Source organism: Balaenoptera musculus, chromosome 3 (assembly GCF_009873245.2).
Source record: "Balaenoptera musculus isolate JJ_BM4_2016_0621 chromosome 3, mBalMus1.pri.v3, whole genome shotgun sequence".
Lineage (NCBI taxonomy): Eukaryota > Metazoa > Chordata > Mammalia > Artiodactyla > Balaenopteridae > Balaenoptera > Balaenoptera musculus.
This window is the reverse complement of record NC_045787.1, coordinates 27,467,484-27,486,105: the sequence shown is the minus strand read 5'-3', so window position 1 is coordinate 27,486,105 and position 18,622 is coordinate 27,467,484. Positions and strand designations below refer to the sequence as shown.

The window sequence follows — 18,622 nt, the reverse complement described above, 5'->3', positions numbered from 1 at the left end:
CATAGAGTTTCTATGGAAGAGGGGCCTAGAGGCAGCCCTACCAGACCAGCAGGTTCCCACCCCAGGGCCCTGGCAAATTACTCTTTGCTTGGCCTGGACCCTCCTCCTCTAAGATAACCACCCAGCTTGCCCTCTTACCTCCCTCGGATGCCACTGAAACACGGTCTTCTGGATGAGACCTTTCCTGACCTCACCACTTAAAATTCCAGTTCCTCCCCCACCTCTTTTATCCCTACTTCCTGCTTCATTCTTTTATCCTTCATAGCACCCAGCACCTTCAGCTCTCCCTTTCCACCCCACTCCTCTCTCCCTACACACACACACACACACACACACACACACACACACACACACACACACACACACACACACACACACACTCTTATGTCTAACTGCTCTTCTTTCCCCACTAGAATATAAACTCTATATCCCAAGAGCCTACAGCACTGCTGGCACATAATAGGCTCTCGATACACATTTGTTAATTTGAATTAGAGGGTATGTCCACTACAGATGTCTGCGGAGGGGGATTTGGAGGGAGGGAACCAAAGTTACCACTGCCAGCCAACCCAATACACCTAGGAAACTCCTAAATCCTGCATTTGTAAACTGTTTGACCAAGATACCCCCAATGTAACACCTGTAAGCAACCCATACTTTAAGCCATAACAGGCTTAAAGCATGTTTTTCAGCCTTACTGCTCTTGACATTTGAAGCTGGTCAGGTGGTCCTATGTACTATAGGATGGTGAGTAGCATCTCTGGCCTCTACCCACTGGACGTCCAGTTGGGACAATCAGAAATGTCCCCAGACATTGCCAAATATCCCCTGGATGGGTGGGAATCACCCCCGGTTGAGAACCCCTGGCTTAGAGGAACAGCTTCTATTATATGGTGGTCCAGTCTCCAAATACCATTTCTCCTTTCTGAATTAGTCTTTATAATAACACTGACCAGAAATCCACTAATTATTAGGTTATCATATGGCTAGGAAATACCATATTTAAAAGTAGAGGGTTTTAGGACCCCAGTGAGCTGCACAAAAGCATGTGTGAGGTCAAAAGATCAGATTCCTTCTTTTCTGAGTGGCTGCACAGAGATTTTCAGGGTATGTGTGAGGGGAGTTAATTGATGGGGGTAGAACACTGAGGCAAGGAATCCTTTGACATCCTCCCAAATGGATGAGGATGAGGAAGGTCAGGAGATGAGGGACTGAGACCCTTGGAAGCAGGAAGACAAAGATCTTCTCTTCCCCTTCCTCCTTTTACCGCAGGAGACCCCCTCCTTTCAGGATGTATAACACACAATAGTGAGTTCAGTTACATTATGTGTTAAATAGGTTTTGGTGGGTTAGCCTGGCCCTCAACCATCATTTATTCCAGTGTTTCTAAGGACAAGCACATTCTGTGTTTTAAACAAATGCCTTACAGATGAACTTTTGGAACCCATCCTGATTGTAAGTAGAAGACTGTTTATGTCGTGTATGCAATGCCTTAACTTTTGTCTACCCCGTGGACAAAAGCTCTTCTACATAAATAGCACCCACTGGAAAAAGGCACAGTTCTCCAAAGACAAGAGTGTAGGGAGATTTAAACAATTCATCATAAAATAAATAACAGGCTTTTATTTTTCACTCCAAGTGTTCTAGTCATACCTGGAAGTGAGCACTGTGTTTCTAGAGAAACAAAATTGTCTTATTCCTTGGCCCTGTGATGTGTTTTCCTAACCAGGAGCACAAAAGCATTTTTCACTTAAAAGTCTAAAAATTCAAATGATGCATCATTCCCTGGACAACATGACACTGGAGTGAGATGTCTCTCACTGCTACCATTAAAACAAAATTCTCTTTCCAAATGCAACATTTCCTGGAGAGAATATATTATATTAGTGACAGAACCTCACTGAAACGAGCCAGTGCATAAGTCTGGCCCCCACTCAGCTGTGGATCTGTCTGGAATATCAGGAAGAAACTTCCCTATAGGAAAATAACAGGGCAACCCTAATTCAAGTGCATCTCAGCAGAACTCTATAAGCGAAAAGACCAGGGCTATTTATAAGTCAAGAGTCGTGGGCTATTCCAGGTGGTTTAAGAATCCTGTTATTGAAAGAGTCTAAGAAGGATGACCTAGCCATTGTAGCCACGAACACCATCCTCCAACCTACCTCAGACAACAACCATTTATTCAGTGATTTAAGATTGCTGCTGAAACAGAGAAGAACTCACTCATAGAGTGGAGGAACTACTGATGGGACTGAGAACACAGTCTTCAAGTGTAGGTGACAAATTTTTAAACCGATGAGGTCATAAGACACAAAGACATGACAAACAAGCACCAAAAGGCTGAAGTTTGAGTAATTATAGTTTCAGATTATAATATGGAGACATTTAGAAAAAGAAAGAGAATTAAATGATACTCGACTAGATAAGGTTTAAAATATCTATTTAAGAACCAGAGTTTCAGAATGCTGAATATAAACAATAAAAGTATAAATTAATTTGTTTCTTATTTACAACTTCAAATATATTTAAACAACACTGTTCTTAGAAATGCTTATCTTTACATCAAGTTTTTAATCATTGAAGCAGAAGTCTATTCACCTAGTTATAGTTCCAGGGGAGAGATCAGGGTATAAAAGATGTATTTCCTTTTTTAAATTTTATTTATTAAAAAGAATAGATACATGTATAGTATAACTGAATCACTTTGCTGTACGCCTGAAACTAACACAACATGGTTAATCAACTACACCCCAATGTAAAATAAAAGTTAAAAAAAGAAGACCCCACAATATTGTAAATCAACTATATTTCAATAAAAAAATCATTAAAAAAAATTTGTCTTTTTTTAATTGAAGTATAGTTGATTTGCAATGTTGTGTTACCTTCTGGTGTACAGCAAAGTGATTCAGTTTCACACAAACACATATACATATATAGAGGAGATTTCTAATAACCATTCTTACTATTAAATAGAGTTTTGAATTATCCCTTAATCTCCACAAAGTAGCTGTGCATATTGTTTTATATAGAATCAAAAGATTTTTTTGTGTGTGGTGGGTGTATCATCTGAAATATTTTCATGGCCAGGTCATGCTGATCAACTGTATACGGTTGGCCCTCCTGACATCCCATACACATGCATGAACAGCAAATAAAGGACTATAAATCATACAATCGTTTCTTGGTTTGCCTTTAATCCAACTGAAAATACAAAATACACTCAGTGGGCTATAATTTGCAATTAACATTTTAAATGACCCATTCTCTCAAGTGCCTGAATTTTAAGATGAATATTACCATCTGTGTCTTCACATGGTGCCATATGTAAGTGGGATTAGGGGCATAATGGAATGGAGGGCCACCCAGAAATCCAAACAAAAGCTAAACCAGCACCCGAAACCCTAGAAAAGAGTAAGGGTTCTCAAGTGTCCCCCTCCTGAGACCTCTGTGCATTATGGTATTTCCATACTTCAGTTCTCACTTTCCTAAGCCTCTCTTCTTCTATGAGAAAAGAAGTTTTGTGTGCAAAGTAATCAGGGAAAATTTAAGATATGGGAGTGTGACGGAAATTGCACATCATCCTTCAATCTGTTTCCACCTCCTTCTACAGCAAAACCTTCTCTATTTTTAATTGGGTAATTTGCTGCCCAGAATTCCCAGCTGCCCTTAAAGCCAGGTGTGGCCACAGATCACTCTGTGGGCTGGGCTTGCCCTTCTGCCCACTGTGACTGCGATGCAGACTCGGGGGAGCCATCCTGGGCCATTAGGACCAAGGCAACACCCTGGATGGTGGAGCAACAGGAGTCTGGGTCCCTTGGTGTGGAGCCAAGCTGCCATACCAATTTGGGACTTTCAACTGAGAGACAGAAAAGTCTACCTTGTTTAAGCCACTGGATCACACTGTGTCAAATGCATACGTTTGCTAATAAAGGGGGTCTGAAAGCTCATGCTTCAGATGAGCACTGATAACAAACAGAAGATTCTTTGGTCTTCAATCTTCTGTAAATGCTTCTGTTTAATCCAATCTCATCCTCCCAGGTGCTAACTGCAGCCATTAAAAAAAAAAAAAAAAAAAAGCCTAGAAACCTGGGAGAAGTGATTTCTAAAGAAACAGACAGAAATGCCACTTCCTACATCAGTGAAGAACAAGAGCAAACAAAGCAACGAGAGGTGCTGGACAATTACGCAGGCCCTGTTCAGAGTCAGCGCTATGGGTTTAGGCGTGGACTTTGCCAGCTGATTGCTATATATATACGCCTATGGCGTTGTTTGGCAAACAGGCAATAAGGAATGGGGGGAACCCCCCAAACCAAAAACATGAGTCATGAGCTTCTGCCAGTTTTGGAATTTCTTTTCTGATTTGTACTACGAGAGTATTTGGCTTGGTGATGATCACAATTTTTTTTTTTTTTAAGATGTGAAACCTCTGCAAAAGCCTGATGTGTAAAAGAGAATAAAGGTGATGTGGATGAAGTAGCAATAATCATCATAAAATAGGAGCCAAACACAGTGAGCACTCACTGCGTGCTGGGCGCTAAGATGCCCACACGTATCATCTCACCTAAGCCTCAAAGGCCATCTAAAATGATTATTGAGATGTATTGTACTATACCCAAGGCCTTATCTTCTGACAGTGTTCTGCTCCTAAGAGTGTTTGTAAAGCACTTACGAAAAGTCTCTGGTCAGGGGCTTCCCTGGCGGCACAGTGGTTAAGAATCCGCCTGCCAGTGCAGGGGACACGGGTTCGAGCCCTGGTCTGGGAGGATCCCACATGCCACAGAGCAGCTAAGCCCGTGCGCCACAACTACTGAGCCCGCGCTCTAGAGCCCGCGAGCCACAACTACTGAAGCCTGCATGCCTAGAGCCCGTGCTCCGCAACGGGAGAAGCCACCGCAATGAGAAGCCTGTGCACCACAAAGAAGAGTAGCCCCCGCTCTCCACAACTAGAGAAAGCCCGTACACAGCAACGAAGACCCAATGCAGCTAAAAATAAAAATAAAATAAAATAAATTTAAAAAAAAATACTCTGGTCGGACTTCCAAGCATTTTATGTGGAAGGATAGTTGATAAAGAAATAGATGCTAAAAACCCTTTGCTTCTGAACTTAAATCCAATCACCAGTTTAAAATCATCCTGTAGACTTTGTGGATAAAAAGAATTAAAAGGGTCAGTGTAATGATATATTTTGAAAGCAGGTTTTTTTCAGAAACTCTATAGGGCAGTTGGATTTATGGTAACAGATTTTCATACGAGTTCTCAGTGGCTGTTGGGATTGAAGACGACTATATCTTAGTAATAATACGGCAAAACTTCAGATAGGTTTACTGAAAAGACAGCACCTATGAGAGTGGAGCCATTTAATTAATTCATTCGTCAAACGTTTTGGGCAAATGACGACCACTAAAGCACAGTGACTTATGTCCTTGTCCTTCCCTTGGATTCTGATACGTGTTCTTGAGAGGGAGAGATGGGAGTGGGTGATATAGCCGACAGGAAGGATGTGAGCAGTAAAGGCCATCACGTTTATCTGGTTCATTGTAACAGAAAAAAGTTTGAGAAGTGTTGTTCTACATAACACAACAGACTCTCTATGCACTTTTATCCATGCTGCTTTTCCTTCTTTTGTTCCTGTGTTCCCTTTGCATGTTTTCAAGAAATCACAAGAAGTCAGTGCCTCACTCAGACTAAAATAAAACATTAAGCCCAAGGACCAGAGTGCTGACCTCATTGTTAAAAACGTCAGGCAGGAGGGAAGTGACCGGCAGCTCTGAGACATTTCCAACTCATGGGATGTTTGGATGATGTTCTGGGGCTACAAAGTGCTGTGGATTCTACCAGTTTCAATCAGAGTTGAAACAAATGGGCTGTGGCAGTTCCCACTGACCAGCAGAGAAGCATCCAGGATGGGTCTGCAGTGTCCCCTCCAGCTTCTTTTTTTTTTGGCCACGCCTTGCAGCACATGGGATCTTAGTTCCCCGACCAGGGGTTGAACCCATGCTCCCTGCAGTGGAAGCGCAGTCTTAACCACTGGACCGCCAGGGAAGTCCTCCCCTCCAGCTTCTTGGAGGGCACTGTCATCTCAGCTGGCAAGGAAGAGGGAACTGCGCTGGGGTGTCCAGGTCTCACTGCCCGACTCCCCAGACTCTCAGAAACTGAGTGAGGGCTCTGGTAGTAAACACAAACTCTGCCCACGTGGTGTTAGATGGCCAAAAAAACGACGCTTCTTAAAAGGTTTTAGTGCAGAAAATGATCATGGTAATCTTTTTTTTTTTTTTAAAGGCAGGATTTAATTATATAATGTGATCTCAACTATGTAAAAATGTGCCATAAAAATCTGGTAGGAAATATAGCTAAACAGTAAAATTTTTTTCTTCTTGGAGTAGAAGCATCGGTTATCTTCTTGGTAGTTTTCTGTATTTCCCAAATTTTCTACAATGAGCATGTATTAAAGAAACATTTTTTCCCTTTAATAAAAATATGGGGGAGAGATGTTTGGTTATGATGGAAGTAACCAGATTCCTGTCTAATCTATCTTTCAACATCAAATGCAGTTAAACAAAACTGTGTTACAGCTCAAATATATTCACTCTAAGAAAATTCTTCTAGATTATGATTTTCTTCGAGAAGAAACCCTGTCTACTTAAGAGGACGTATGTTTCATCAAGGGGACTGTAGCCACTCATACTGCTCTAAGTGTATGTGGTACAACTTAAAAAGTAGTAACAATAAACTTTAAAAACAAAATAACTGGGTCTTGGGATTAAAGATGATTTTAATTAGCAACATAAGTTAGGGTTTCCTTCAAGGTGGTCACTTAGGGAAACCATTCTTTCTTCTGTTGGTATTGCCATTTCTCAAAATATTTTTCTGGAGCTTTCTGTGGCACTGCTCAGGAAAATCATTCGGTTACTTCAATCACTCACTATTTTTGACCAAAAATGGTTTTACCAGGTTGACACCTCATTCACCTGACTTGACTTCAAGTGGCTCTTGGCCTGTCCTAAAAAAACAAATCTATTCTCAAAGAATAAAGGTCCCCAAACACTGAGATTATTTCTTTTTAATGCCACGGCCTTTATGAAAACAATTCCAAAACACAAGTGTTCCAGCCATATTTTGAAATAATTATATTTTCACAATACCTGATCGACTAATCTGCCCCCAAGATGACTACTGTGAGGGGTCAGTGATTTGGGGAAGGGAAAGTGATCCATTACGGATTAATGAAAAGCCTAAATAAAGACTATGAAATAGACTGATTTTATGTTCCAGTAAAAACCACCAAAAGCCTATTAGAAGACAGATTTTCAAGTACAATATAGAAATGAAAAGCCATCAGTAGCTGCTTTGATCTTTTGGTGTGGCCAACAGGGGCAGAATCCCAGGCTGGAGACCCCAGGGGCTCCTTCCTGTAAAACAACGTTCATAAAAGACAAGACTACACTTCCTCTTCTATTTGCCTTGATCATCATCTATCAACACTGGCTTCACATTAGAATCACCTGGGAGCTTTACAAAAAATACCAATTGGCTGGAAATGTTCGGACAATGGAACCTGAATTTCAGAAGGTAGAATTTGGGTATATATGTGTGGGGTTGTGTGTGTGTGTGGGGTTGTGTGTGTGTGTGTGTGTGTGTGTGTGTGTGTGTGTGTGTGTGTGTGTGTGTGTGTGTGTGTGTGTGTGTGTGTGTGTGTGTGTGTGTGTGTGTGTGTGTGTGTGTGCGCGCGCGCGCGTGCACTGTTTATCCTTTTCTTTCCTCTCCTTTGCCCCTTTCTCTCCCTCCCTTCCTCCCCTCCAGTTCCCAGGTGATTCAGATGCACTAAACCACAGTAAGGGGTGCAGACCATGGGCAGCTGGTCCACATTAGGATCCTGGCTTCTGTCCACAGAGCTCAACTCAGCTAGTTGACAAAATGAGCGCCTACACAATTCACTCCATTCATCACTTCATACCATGATTCATAAAAACAAAAATTAGGGAAAGGTGCTTGGTCCATACATGTAATCTTAGAAAATAAAATTTTTAAATGGGGGATAAAAAGCATACAGTCTCTAGTTGACTAACCACATATAAGATGAAAACACCTGTAAAGGCACGAATAACGAAGCCATGTCAGAGCCTGGTCAATGGAGTAGACTCTATGTTCTTCTTTTGGCTTATCTGTATAGATTGTACATTTTCCACAATGAATATGTATCACCTTTGTGATACCTACTTTCCGGCTGGCCTGTTGACTTAAGAGAAAAAGACTACATACCGGCAGTATCTTGGGCTGTCACATCCACGCCATGTGTAACCATGACCCTGAGGCATTCCACGTGTCCTTTTGTAGCAGCAAGATGAAAACTGGAAAAGAGGTAACATAATCTCCTGAAGACTTCCACTCTTCAGAGTTCATCTCTGACCATGTTTTTGCCTCTTTGTGTACACTTTCTCTCACTTAAGCTCCACAACTGTCTTGTGAGTAGGTATTATTATCAACCTCATTTTAAAGAGGAGGAAACGGAGGCTCAAAGCGGTCTGATAATTTGCTCATTGACACTTTTCATTAAGTAATGGATTAGGAGCTAGATCTTAGGTCTTCCAACGTAAAGACAAAGCTTGAAAAAAAGTAAGACACAACTACATTCCTTGTCCCTTTAGGAAAGAATAGCCAGAGTCCCAACTAGATCGGATTCCTAAATAAGAAGTAATTTATCAACTTTTTTTCTGCTGTCTAGTGTTTTCACCAAAGCCATTATTTTTAAGTAATACACTCTATGAAGGGAAATCTGTCTAAGTCAAACAATGGTCAAGGTTCTTGAACAGCATCAAGGTCAAATCCATTGCTGTGTTCTAGCTGAATAACAGTAGTTGTACACAACTTTTAAGTGGCTAATGTGTGCCAACTACTCACTTTAATACATTATCTCTTTTCATTCTCATAAAAGCCTTTTGGGGTGAGTCCTAACACCGTCTCCATTAGACGGCAGGTGTCTACACTCAGTCAGGTGCAAACAGCATTAAAGAAAGCCCACAACTAGGCATCAGAATTCCATGACACTTGGTAGTACAAACCACGCTCAGCATGTTTAGACTTGCCAGTAGAAAGGGATAACATCCAAATGCCATACCCATTATCCCCGCAGATCCCGGAGTAAAGAGCACTTCTGCAGGCAGAAGGAAAGCACAGTTCCACTGGGCATTCAGGCCCAGAGGCTGAGAAGGCAAAAACCCCAGGAAGGTCTCCACTGCAGAGGTCTTCCCTCTTCACAGCCTCCTTCCTATAGAAGGAGGTTAAGGATCCTCCCAGCTCTCCTCCTCCCTCAGTTCTATCTTAGGGACTTAACTTCTCAAGATACTTGCCATGCGGCACCTTGGTGTCTGTACCTCTGAATTAATACCCAGGCAATATTTTTTCATAGGACAGGACCTGTCACCGGGGCCCAGGGTCACACTCAACTAGCAAATCCAAGAGCTAAACCGATTCAAACCCAAGTCAGCTTGACCCAGCACCTCTGTTCTGGAGAGCTAGGCTGAGTAAAGGTGGGCAGGTCAGCAATTGGGGATAGGTCAGTCCTGGTTGCAAATCAGCCATACGTCAGCTATGTGTCTTTGGGAAGTCAGTTTAACCTCTCTGAGCCTAAATTTCCTCCACAGTAAAATGTGGGGATTGATTCAGATGATATCTGATGGTCCCTCTGGCTCTAACATTCTTTAAAATGATAAATTAAAGCTTATCTGGCTCTGGTCACACCGACTATTTCTGCATTTGTGCAGCAGTTTATGTGTAATGTTTCTTTACAGTCAAAATCCACTCTGTAGGTGATTACGCATTACGGTGAAACTCTGATCATCTGGAATGACTTGGGAACGTGGTGACTTGTTTAAATGGAATTCCTGATTAAATACGGCTTAACCCGAAGAACCTCCCTAAAAGGCACTACAATAATACCTCTGTTTTCAGCATTGTTGGGGTAACTTAACTTTACAATAAGTAAAGTTCATCTTTAAGCAGTGAATTGTTCAATCATAGTGGAAGGTTTCTAAAATCTCCCCAGTTTTAGTAACAGTATATGTTACATAATTAAATTGCTCTTGAGGACATGATATCACCATTAAGAGCCTCAATTATTGAACTCTGCTTTCAAGGCTATGACTCTAAATGCCCCGCATTATTAAGCCCTAATATTTATTAATATTTATCTTCTTTTCTTAATATCTATGTGTTTGCTTCTAAGCTATTCATTCTGCTATCTCCTATGACCAGGGAGAACTCAATCAAAATGATCAGGACAGCCATATCTTTTGCTAAAGATAAAAGTACCAGGATTAGTAATTAGTACACTCACACGCATGCGCACGCGAGCGTGCGCGCACACACACACACAAAACATAAAAGTATGTATAGATACAGAAGTTTTGATTGAAGTTTAACATATATAAAGAAAGCTACACATACCGTAATTGTATAGCCTGCTAAAACTTCACAAATGGAACATGCCACTTTCACTTTGATACTGAAGAAACAGAACTTGGCCAGAGACCCAAAATCCCTCCTCGTGTCTCCTGCCAGCAACCCAGAAGCTCTTCATGTGCCCCTCTGAGTTACTAACCCTCTTCCCCCTGTAATATTTATATTTTTTCTACTCCGAGGCTTCCTGGATTACCTCTGGATTGCACGCTATATTAATAGGGGATTGAAATTGCAGACACATGTGACAACAAAGCATTACTGTAGGCCACTACTGCATGTTGATAAATGTGTTCTGATGAACACGACATGCTGTTCTATGGATGACTTGGCTGCCTTCCTCTACTTCCTCTGTGAAGTTCACAGCTCTGTGGGCCAGCTCTTCCAAAGCTACAGCTGCAGCTCTTTCTGGGTTTTGGTAACTGATTTCTCTCCTTGCCTCTTCAGGTGTGGGTAGTGGTGGTGGTGAAATATTTCCCACTGTTACTAGCCAGGGCTGCTTTTCCAGCCTTGCTGGTTTAATCTGACCACATGTGTATAAACAGTTCCTTTCTTAACCACTCATCAATTATCCTATGTGAGTGCTACCTGTTTCCTACTGGGACCTTGAATGATCCCAGTGTTAGGTATTTTGCGTGTGATCATCCACAGGAAGAACTATTAGGTTTCTGTGCACATTATCGGATTAAATATTTATAAGGGCAAATTCATCCTTAAAAAATGTTTTGATTAGAGAAGCTGTCAGAGTAGAAACACCCTCCCCTCCACGGGCACACCAAAATTACAGCTATTTACAGAGCAACTATTAATGAAAGATCAGAAGACTAGTAGAAAAGATCTTCTACAACCAAAGATATAAAGGAGGAACCACAATGAGACAGGTAGGAGGGGCGGAGATGTGCTATAGTCAAGATCCATGCCCTGGGTGGGTAACCCTCAAAGAGGGGGATAACTACAATTGCAAAGTCTCTCCCCAAGGAGTGGGGGGTCCAAGCCCCACACTGGGTTCCCTGGCCCAGTGGCCCTGCACCAGGAAGATGAGCCCCTAGAATGTTTGGCTTTGAAGTCAGCGGGGCTTACTTTCGGGAGAGCCAGAGGGCTGTGGGAAACAGAGACTCCACTCTTAAAAGGCTCACACAAAATCTCACATGCTCTGGAACCCAGGGCAGAAGTAGTCATTTGAAAGGAGCTTGGGTCAGACCCAGGTGCTGATCCTGGAGAGGCAGGAGGCAGCTGGAGCTCACCCTGGGGACACAGACACTGGTGACAGCCATATATGCCCACACTTATACGGGCAATTACTCTATGACAAAGGAGGCAAGAATATACAATGGGGAAAAGACAGTCTCTTCAACAAATGGTGTTGGGAAAACTGGACAGTTACACACAAAACAATCAATTTAGGCTACTTTCTCACACCATATACAAAAATCAACTCAATATGGATTAAAGACTTAAATGTAAGACCTGAAACTATAAAAAGAAAACAGGCAGTATGCTCTTTGATGTCAATCTTAACAATGTTTTTTTTTTTTGGCTATGTCTCTTCAGGCAAGGGAAACAAAAGCAAAAATAAACACATGGGACCTAATCAAACTAAAAACCTTTTGCACAGCAACGAGAACTATCAGCAAAACAAAAAGCCGTCTACTGAACGGAAGATATCTGCAAACAGTATATCTGATGAGGGGTTAATATCCAAAGAACTCATACAACTCAACATCAAAAAAAAAAAAAAAAAAAAAGCAATTAAAAAATGGGCAGAGGATCTGAATAGACATTTTTCCAAAGAAGATATACAGATGGTCAACATGCACATGAAAAGATGCTCAACATCACTCATCAGGGAAATGGAAATCAAAACCACAATGAGATATCACTTGACACCTGTCAGAATGGTTATTATCAAAAAGATAACAAGGAACAAGTGCTGGCAAGGATGTAAAGGAAAGGAACCTTAGCACACTTTTGGCGGGAATATTAATTGGTGCAGACTCTATGGAAAACAGTATGGAGATTCCTCAGAAAATTAAAAATAGAGCTACCATATGACCTAGCAATTCCACTCCTGGGTATTTATCTGAAGAAAATGAAAACACTAATTAGAAAAGATATATGCACCCCAGTGTTCACTGCAGCATTATATACAATAGCCAAGATATGAAAGCATCGTAACTATCCATCAGTAGATGAATGGATAAAGATGTGGTATATATATACATTATGGACTATTACTCAGCCATAAAAAAGAATGAAATCTTGCCATTTGCTTCAACATGGACGAACCTAGAGGGTATTACACTAAGTGAAATAAGTCAGGCAGAGACAAATACTGTATGATTTCAGTTATATGTGGAATCTAAAAAACAAATGAACAAACATAAAAAAACAGAAACAGACTTACAGATACAGGTGGTTGCCAGACAGGACGGGGGTGGAGGGAGGAAAGAAATAAGTGAGGGAGATTAAGAGGTACAAACTTCCAGTGGCAAAATAAATGAGTCAGGGGTATGAAGTGTACACCGTGGGGAATATAGTCAATAACTATGTAATATCTTTGTATGGTGACAGATGGTAACTAGACTTATCATTGTGATCATTTTGGAATATACAGAAATATCAAATCACTATGTTGTGTAATAGAAACTAACAGTGTTGTAGGTCAATTATACTTCAAAAACAAACAAACCAACCAAACAACTCATAGAAAAAGAGATCAGATTTATGGTTACCAGAGGTGAGGGGATTGGGAAAAGGGGAACTAGATGAAGGCAGTCAAAAGATACAAACATCCAGTTTTTAAAAAATGTATTAAAAAAGTGACAACTAGATATTTTTACTTCTTAGTTGCTTTATTCCTATGAATTTTTTATTTAATTCAGGCCATGTGTAATAACATCATAAAGAAGTTTATTAAAATATTGGCCAAGGTAAAAGAACTATTTATAAGTAGAGGATAAGAATTAAACAGTACCTTTTTTAGCTAAAACAAAAAGAAAACAAATAGAAACCCAACAACAATAACTCAAAGTCACAGATCTTTATCTATAAACTCACCCACCCTACCTCCTCCCCTGCCACAACTGGATTATTTTGAGGCAAATCTCATTTATATCTTTTCGTCTATGAACTTTTCTACACATATACTTAAAAGATACGCACTTTACAAAGGAAAAATAATAACGCAATGAAATCCTTTGTATCCAATACCATGTCTAACTTGAATGCGAAACAACCTTGTTTCATCTACACCCTTACCATTATTATTTTGATGCAAATCTCATGTCATATCATTTCATTCATAAATATTTCAATATGTATTTCTAAAATAAAATAGCTCTTTACAAAAATGTGATAACAGTACCATCATCACACCTGTAAAATGGGCTGTGAGGAGTCAATGAGATATATGTAAAAGCACTAGCAAAATGTGAAGCATGTAGTAAACATCCAAGAAAATACCACCAATTATCAGAGCCTCATCAACACAAGACAAGGCACAGAGTCTGAGACATGTCGCTTAATAAAAGGATTTGTCTCATTGTTCAGAAAAGACAGGTTAGCAGAAATTAGGTCAGAACCATCATTGCTTAAGAAATGAAGAAAGAAGGAAAGAAAGGAGGAAGAGGAAAGCAAGAAAGAGAGAGTTGTAGACAGTCACAGATGACCAAAAAAAAAGCCATCTGAGACCAGCCTTGTCTAATGCTCACACTTGAGCTGCTAACATTCTGGCGCCTTCCATAGAAGTGATAATCCCCAAAGCAGGGTTTGGTAGCAACAAGTCATTAGCATTTAGCCTCTGAATGTGAACGAGAAGCAGAGCCAACTTTTAATAAGATACTCAAGTGGAAAGTTGGGTTCAGTTGGGTGGGAAAACATGATTAGTCACTGACAGAACCTGGGTTTGTAAATGACAGCGAGTAGGTTTCCCTTCCTCTGCAGGGACTGATAAACGCGGTCCCCTCAGGGCGGCAGTCCCCTCAAGGCAGCAGTCCCCGTGACTGGTGGGTGCTGGTCTGGATGGCAGATGGGCCTCTGTGGGGTGACCTCAGGCTCAGGGAGTAGATGGTGCCCCAGGTCAGCACACCACTAATGAAGAGCATGGCTGGTGGCCTTTAACGGCCCGTGCCCTGGAGAGCTGGTAAAACAACACACCTCTGGATAAAGACAGTTTGCAGATTGGGGTGAGGCGGGCAGGCAAAGTAGGAGGCTGATTAACAGGCCCCCCTCGCCCCCAAACAGAGACTGTTCTTGACAATGTTAATTCTAGGGCATTAGACCTAACCCAAGAATGGCATAATTTTGATATTTCTATAGTTGTATATTTTTATAAATTGCTATAGCTAAATATATTAATTCACTCATACACTTACTATACTAGGGTATTTATGTGCCAGACACGGTTCTAAGCACTGAGAAACACATGGTGAATAACAAAAAGCCCTCATGGATCTATTATTGCAAATAATGCTGCTAAAACATTTGTGTACAAGTGTTTGCGTGGACACCTGTTTTCAATTCTAGTGGGTAAGCTTTTAGTAGGAAGACTAAAGATAAACCAGTGGCTCTCAACTGGGGGTGATTTTTGCCCCACCCAGGGGCATCTGGACATTTGGCAACATCCAGAGACATTTTTGATTATTCACAGGGTAGGGAGTGGGCAGATTCTCCTGGTGTCTAATGTGTAAAGACCATATATGCTGCTAACCATCCTACAATGCACAGGCCCCACAACAAACAATTATCTGACTAGTCTAAAATGTCAGTAATATCAACATATCAAAATGTCAGTAGTGCCCAGGTTGAGAAACTCTGTGATAAACCATTTAATACAAACGCATGATGCTGCGATATAATTCTATTAAGACAAATTAAACAAAGACAGCAAAAACAGCATGAGCAGATCTCAATCTTTTTATTGAGATATGTTTTAATGGTACGTAAATTCACCATTTTAAAATGCACAATTCAGTTGTTTTTAGTATATTCACAAAGTTGTGCAACCAACATCACTATCTAATTCCAGAACATTTTCACCAGCTTAAAAAAAATCCTTGTACCCATTAGTATTCACTCTCCATTCCCATGCCTACCCTTGGCCATCATTAATCTACTTTCTGTAACTATGGATTTGCCTATTCTGGACATGTCATCAAGATCGAATCATACAATATGTGGTCTTTTGTGCTTGGCTTCTTCCATTTGGCCTGTTTTCAAGGTTCATCCACGTTGTAGCACGTACCAGTATGTTATTCCTTCCATCGGGTGGATCACATTTTGTTTATCCATTCATCGGTTATGGACACTTGGGTTGTTTCTACTTTTTGGTTATTGAAAATAATGCTGCTAAAACATTTGTGTACAAGTGTTTGCGTGGACACCTGTTTTCAATTCTAGTGGGTATAGACCTAGGAGTGGAATTGCTGAACCATATGGTAACCGGGTTGACGTCTTTAAGGAAATGTTAGACTATTTTCTAAAGCTGCTGCACCATTTTACATCCCCATCAACAACATGAGGGCTCCAATCTGTCCACATCCTAGCCAGGACTTATTACTGTCTGGCAAATTTTAAGTGATGAGGATTTTAATTACACCTAAATTTTCCACAGAAGAAACATTTAAGTCTTTCTTAATGAACACTTTGAGGTCGTTATTTCAGCTAATTATCAGCTGAAATTTCCCCTTAGAGGAATAGAACAGTGAATGCAAAACAAATTCAGAACATCCTTTGGCTTTGTCTCTGTAGGCTTTTACACCTAATTAAAAAGTGTGGCCTTTCCTCTTAAAGACAAGAAATGTCATTCAAGAGTCAATAGCAATATATTTTATGAGAGGTCCTATTGGCTTGTTTACCTCTTCATTTGGACAGGTCTCAGAATTCAGTGGAGATGGGAGGGGTATAAAAACCTTTATCCACCCCTCTAACTCCAGGCCCAGTGACAAGGACACTCGTCACTGCCCAGGGATACAGCAGGGTGGCTGTCCAGATTCTAGTGCAGCCGAAGTGACAGCACTTCAATATAGCCTAAAAGTCTTGGATACTCACAGAGTGAACCACAGACCAGAAGCTGTTAGAAACGGAGGCTCTCAGACCCTACCCCCCATCACTGACCCAAAAGCTGTGTTTTACAAGTTTCCCAGCTGATTCCCGTACTCATTACTGTTTGCAAAGCGCTGCTCTAAATGGAGGACGAGTTAAGAACCTCGCACCATCCTTTTTACCAAGGTACCTATTGTTTCAAACCGCTTCTGAAAACATAATCCCCTTAAGCCTTGAAAGCAATCTTGTGGATATGTCCCACAAAAAAGGAATCGATGCTGTTTTAAGTTTCATTATAATAGGCAATGCTTAGCTTTGCTTATAAAACTCAGCTGGGCCCTTTCACAGAGGGGTAACTAAAAGGCAGAATGGCCTGAAGATTTACATCATGATCCTTTGATCCCTCTGCTGCTTATTGATATTTGGAATTTCTCTGTTTTTGTCACCTGGAAAGTTCCCAAGCTTTCTGTGCTTAAGAGTTTTGCGGCTCCCGATCTCTCCCCCACCAACCACCCCGCTTCTTCTTCCTCCTCCCTCCCTCCCACTCCCAAGAGAGGACCAAGATGACCTTGAGAGCCCCAGGACAGCAGCTGGATGGCATCCTGAAGGTGCAGAGGAAGAACCAGCAGAGACACAGTGAGGAGCCCAGGAGGCCGGGATACCACGGCTGGGTTTGCTGCGTTGTTGTTGTGTCATCCTGGCTGAGGTACCTAACTTCAGTTCCCTCACCTCTAAACCATGTTTGGGCAACTAAAAAACATCAGCATCAATAATAATAGCAGCTTATCTGTTGAAATACAATGCACTAGTTATGTTTTAACTCATTACATCCCCCAACCAGCCTTGGGAGGGGTAATTATCATCATCCCCATTTTACAGAGGAGGAAACTGAGACACAGAGGCGTCCAGTAAGCTTGCCCAAAGTCCCAGAACCAGTAAGTAGGGGAGCCTGGATTTGACTTCAGCATTCTGCCTGCAGAGTTGGCCCTTCAACACCATGCTGAGAAACTGCACTATTTGTTAGATCACTCTGCAAATTGTGAAACACCACATAATATAACTTACTAGCTGTACCGCTCTTTAAAAAACAAAGTTTAAACTAAAAAAAAAAACGAAGTATTTGGCCAAAAAGCAAACACAGGCTTCTCATTGGGGCTGATTAGGGTCGCCAGTGGTCTCAAATGGAAAGGAGTGTAAGCCAAGCGCTGCAGCAAACAGAGCCTGCAACAGAGGCTTAACGTTTCCTACAAAACTGCTCAGCAAGTTGTACAAGCCTTCAATGCCTCGGGACAAGGCCGGGATGTTTCTCAAGGCCCTTAACCCGAAGGGGATTTGAACTATTACTATTTAAAAGCCCGTGACTGATGGCTGGGAAAGTTCCTTCCATCTTTCAGAGTAACAACAAACACAGTTCTTCTGGTTTCTGATTGCCAGCTGAAGCACATACTTGGAGGAAACACAAACTCACAAGGCTACTTTCAGAAGACTTGGATTTTTTAGGCGTATTCATTCACAGAAGATTTCACTCAAACCAAACTCTTTCTTGCGCCCTTTACGAGCACCCCAGCTCCCGATACCAAAAGAGCTGGCCAGCCGAGTGAGGTCGGGAACGCAACAGGCTGGCCACCACCAGCGACTCTCCAGTCCCGTCCACTGGCTCGGCAACCGATTTTACACTCCCCAAGTCAATCAAGCCACAAAGAAACGCCCATACACCAAACCCTACCAGCACGAGACACACCCAGAATCCCAGCGTGTTAGAAGGTTCCAGAAGGATAAACTGGCCCAACATCCTCACTTCACAGATGAAGACACTGAGGCTCAGAGAGGTTAGGAAATGTGCAAAAGATCAGGACTTGAGCTCACTGCCCTGACTCTAAGAGCAGTTCCTCCCTGCGAAACCCACATCGTCCTTCTTTCCTTTTAAAGCCCTTTATTTACAAGAGGGATCACCACGGTTGGTGAGACTCAGAAATACTTCGCGGTAATAACCAACTTTTCATAATCCCTTGAGAGCTTCAGCGTTTCCCAAATACCTATAATCGCCTATACTTTAGTTGCATGGCTTTTGTAAGACAACTTTCTGGAGGGGGAAAAAATGATATTAAATCATATAAAAATGAAT

At 41.4% G+C, this 18,622-nt stretch overlaps 1 protein-coding gene across 9 annotated transcripts in view; it reads right to left on the bottom strand.

Annotated features, from left to right (window-relative positions):
* RAI14 (retinoic acid induced 14) overlaps positions 1 to 18,622 on the bottom strand; it is a 149,907-nt gene that overhangs the window by 25,975 nt on the left and 105,310 nt on the right. For 8 of the 9 annotated variants that reach the window (XM_036845762.1, XM_036845763.1, XM_036845768.1 and 5 more), the window contains one exon: positions 8,260 to 8,348. The exons of the other annotated variant lie outside the window; for it this stretch is intronic. In XM_036845762.1, coding sequence (XP_036701657.1) covers positions 8,260 to 8,348 — 89 coding nt within the window. The remainder of the gene's footprint in view (positions 1 to 8,259; positions 8,349 to 18,622) is intronic. 9 annotated transcript variants of the gene reach the window in all.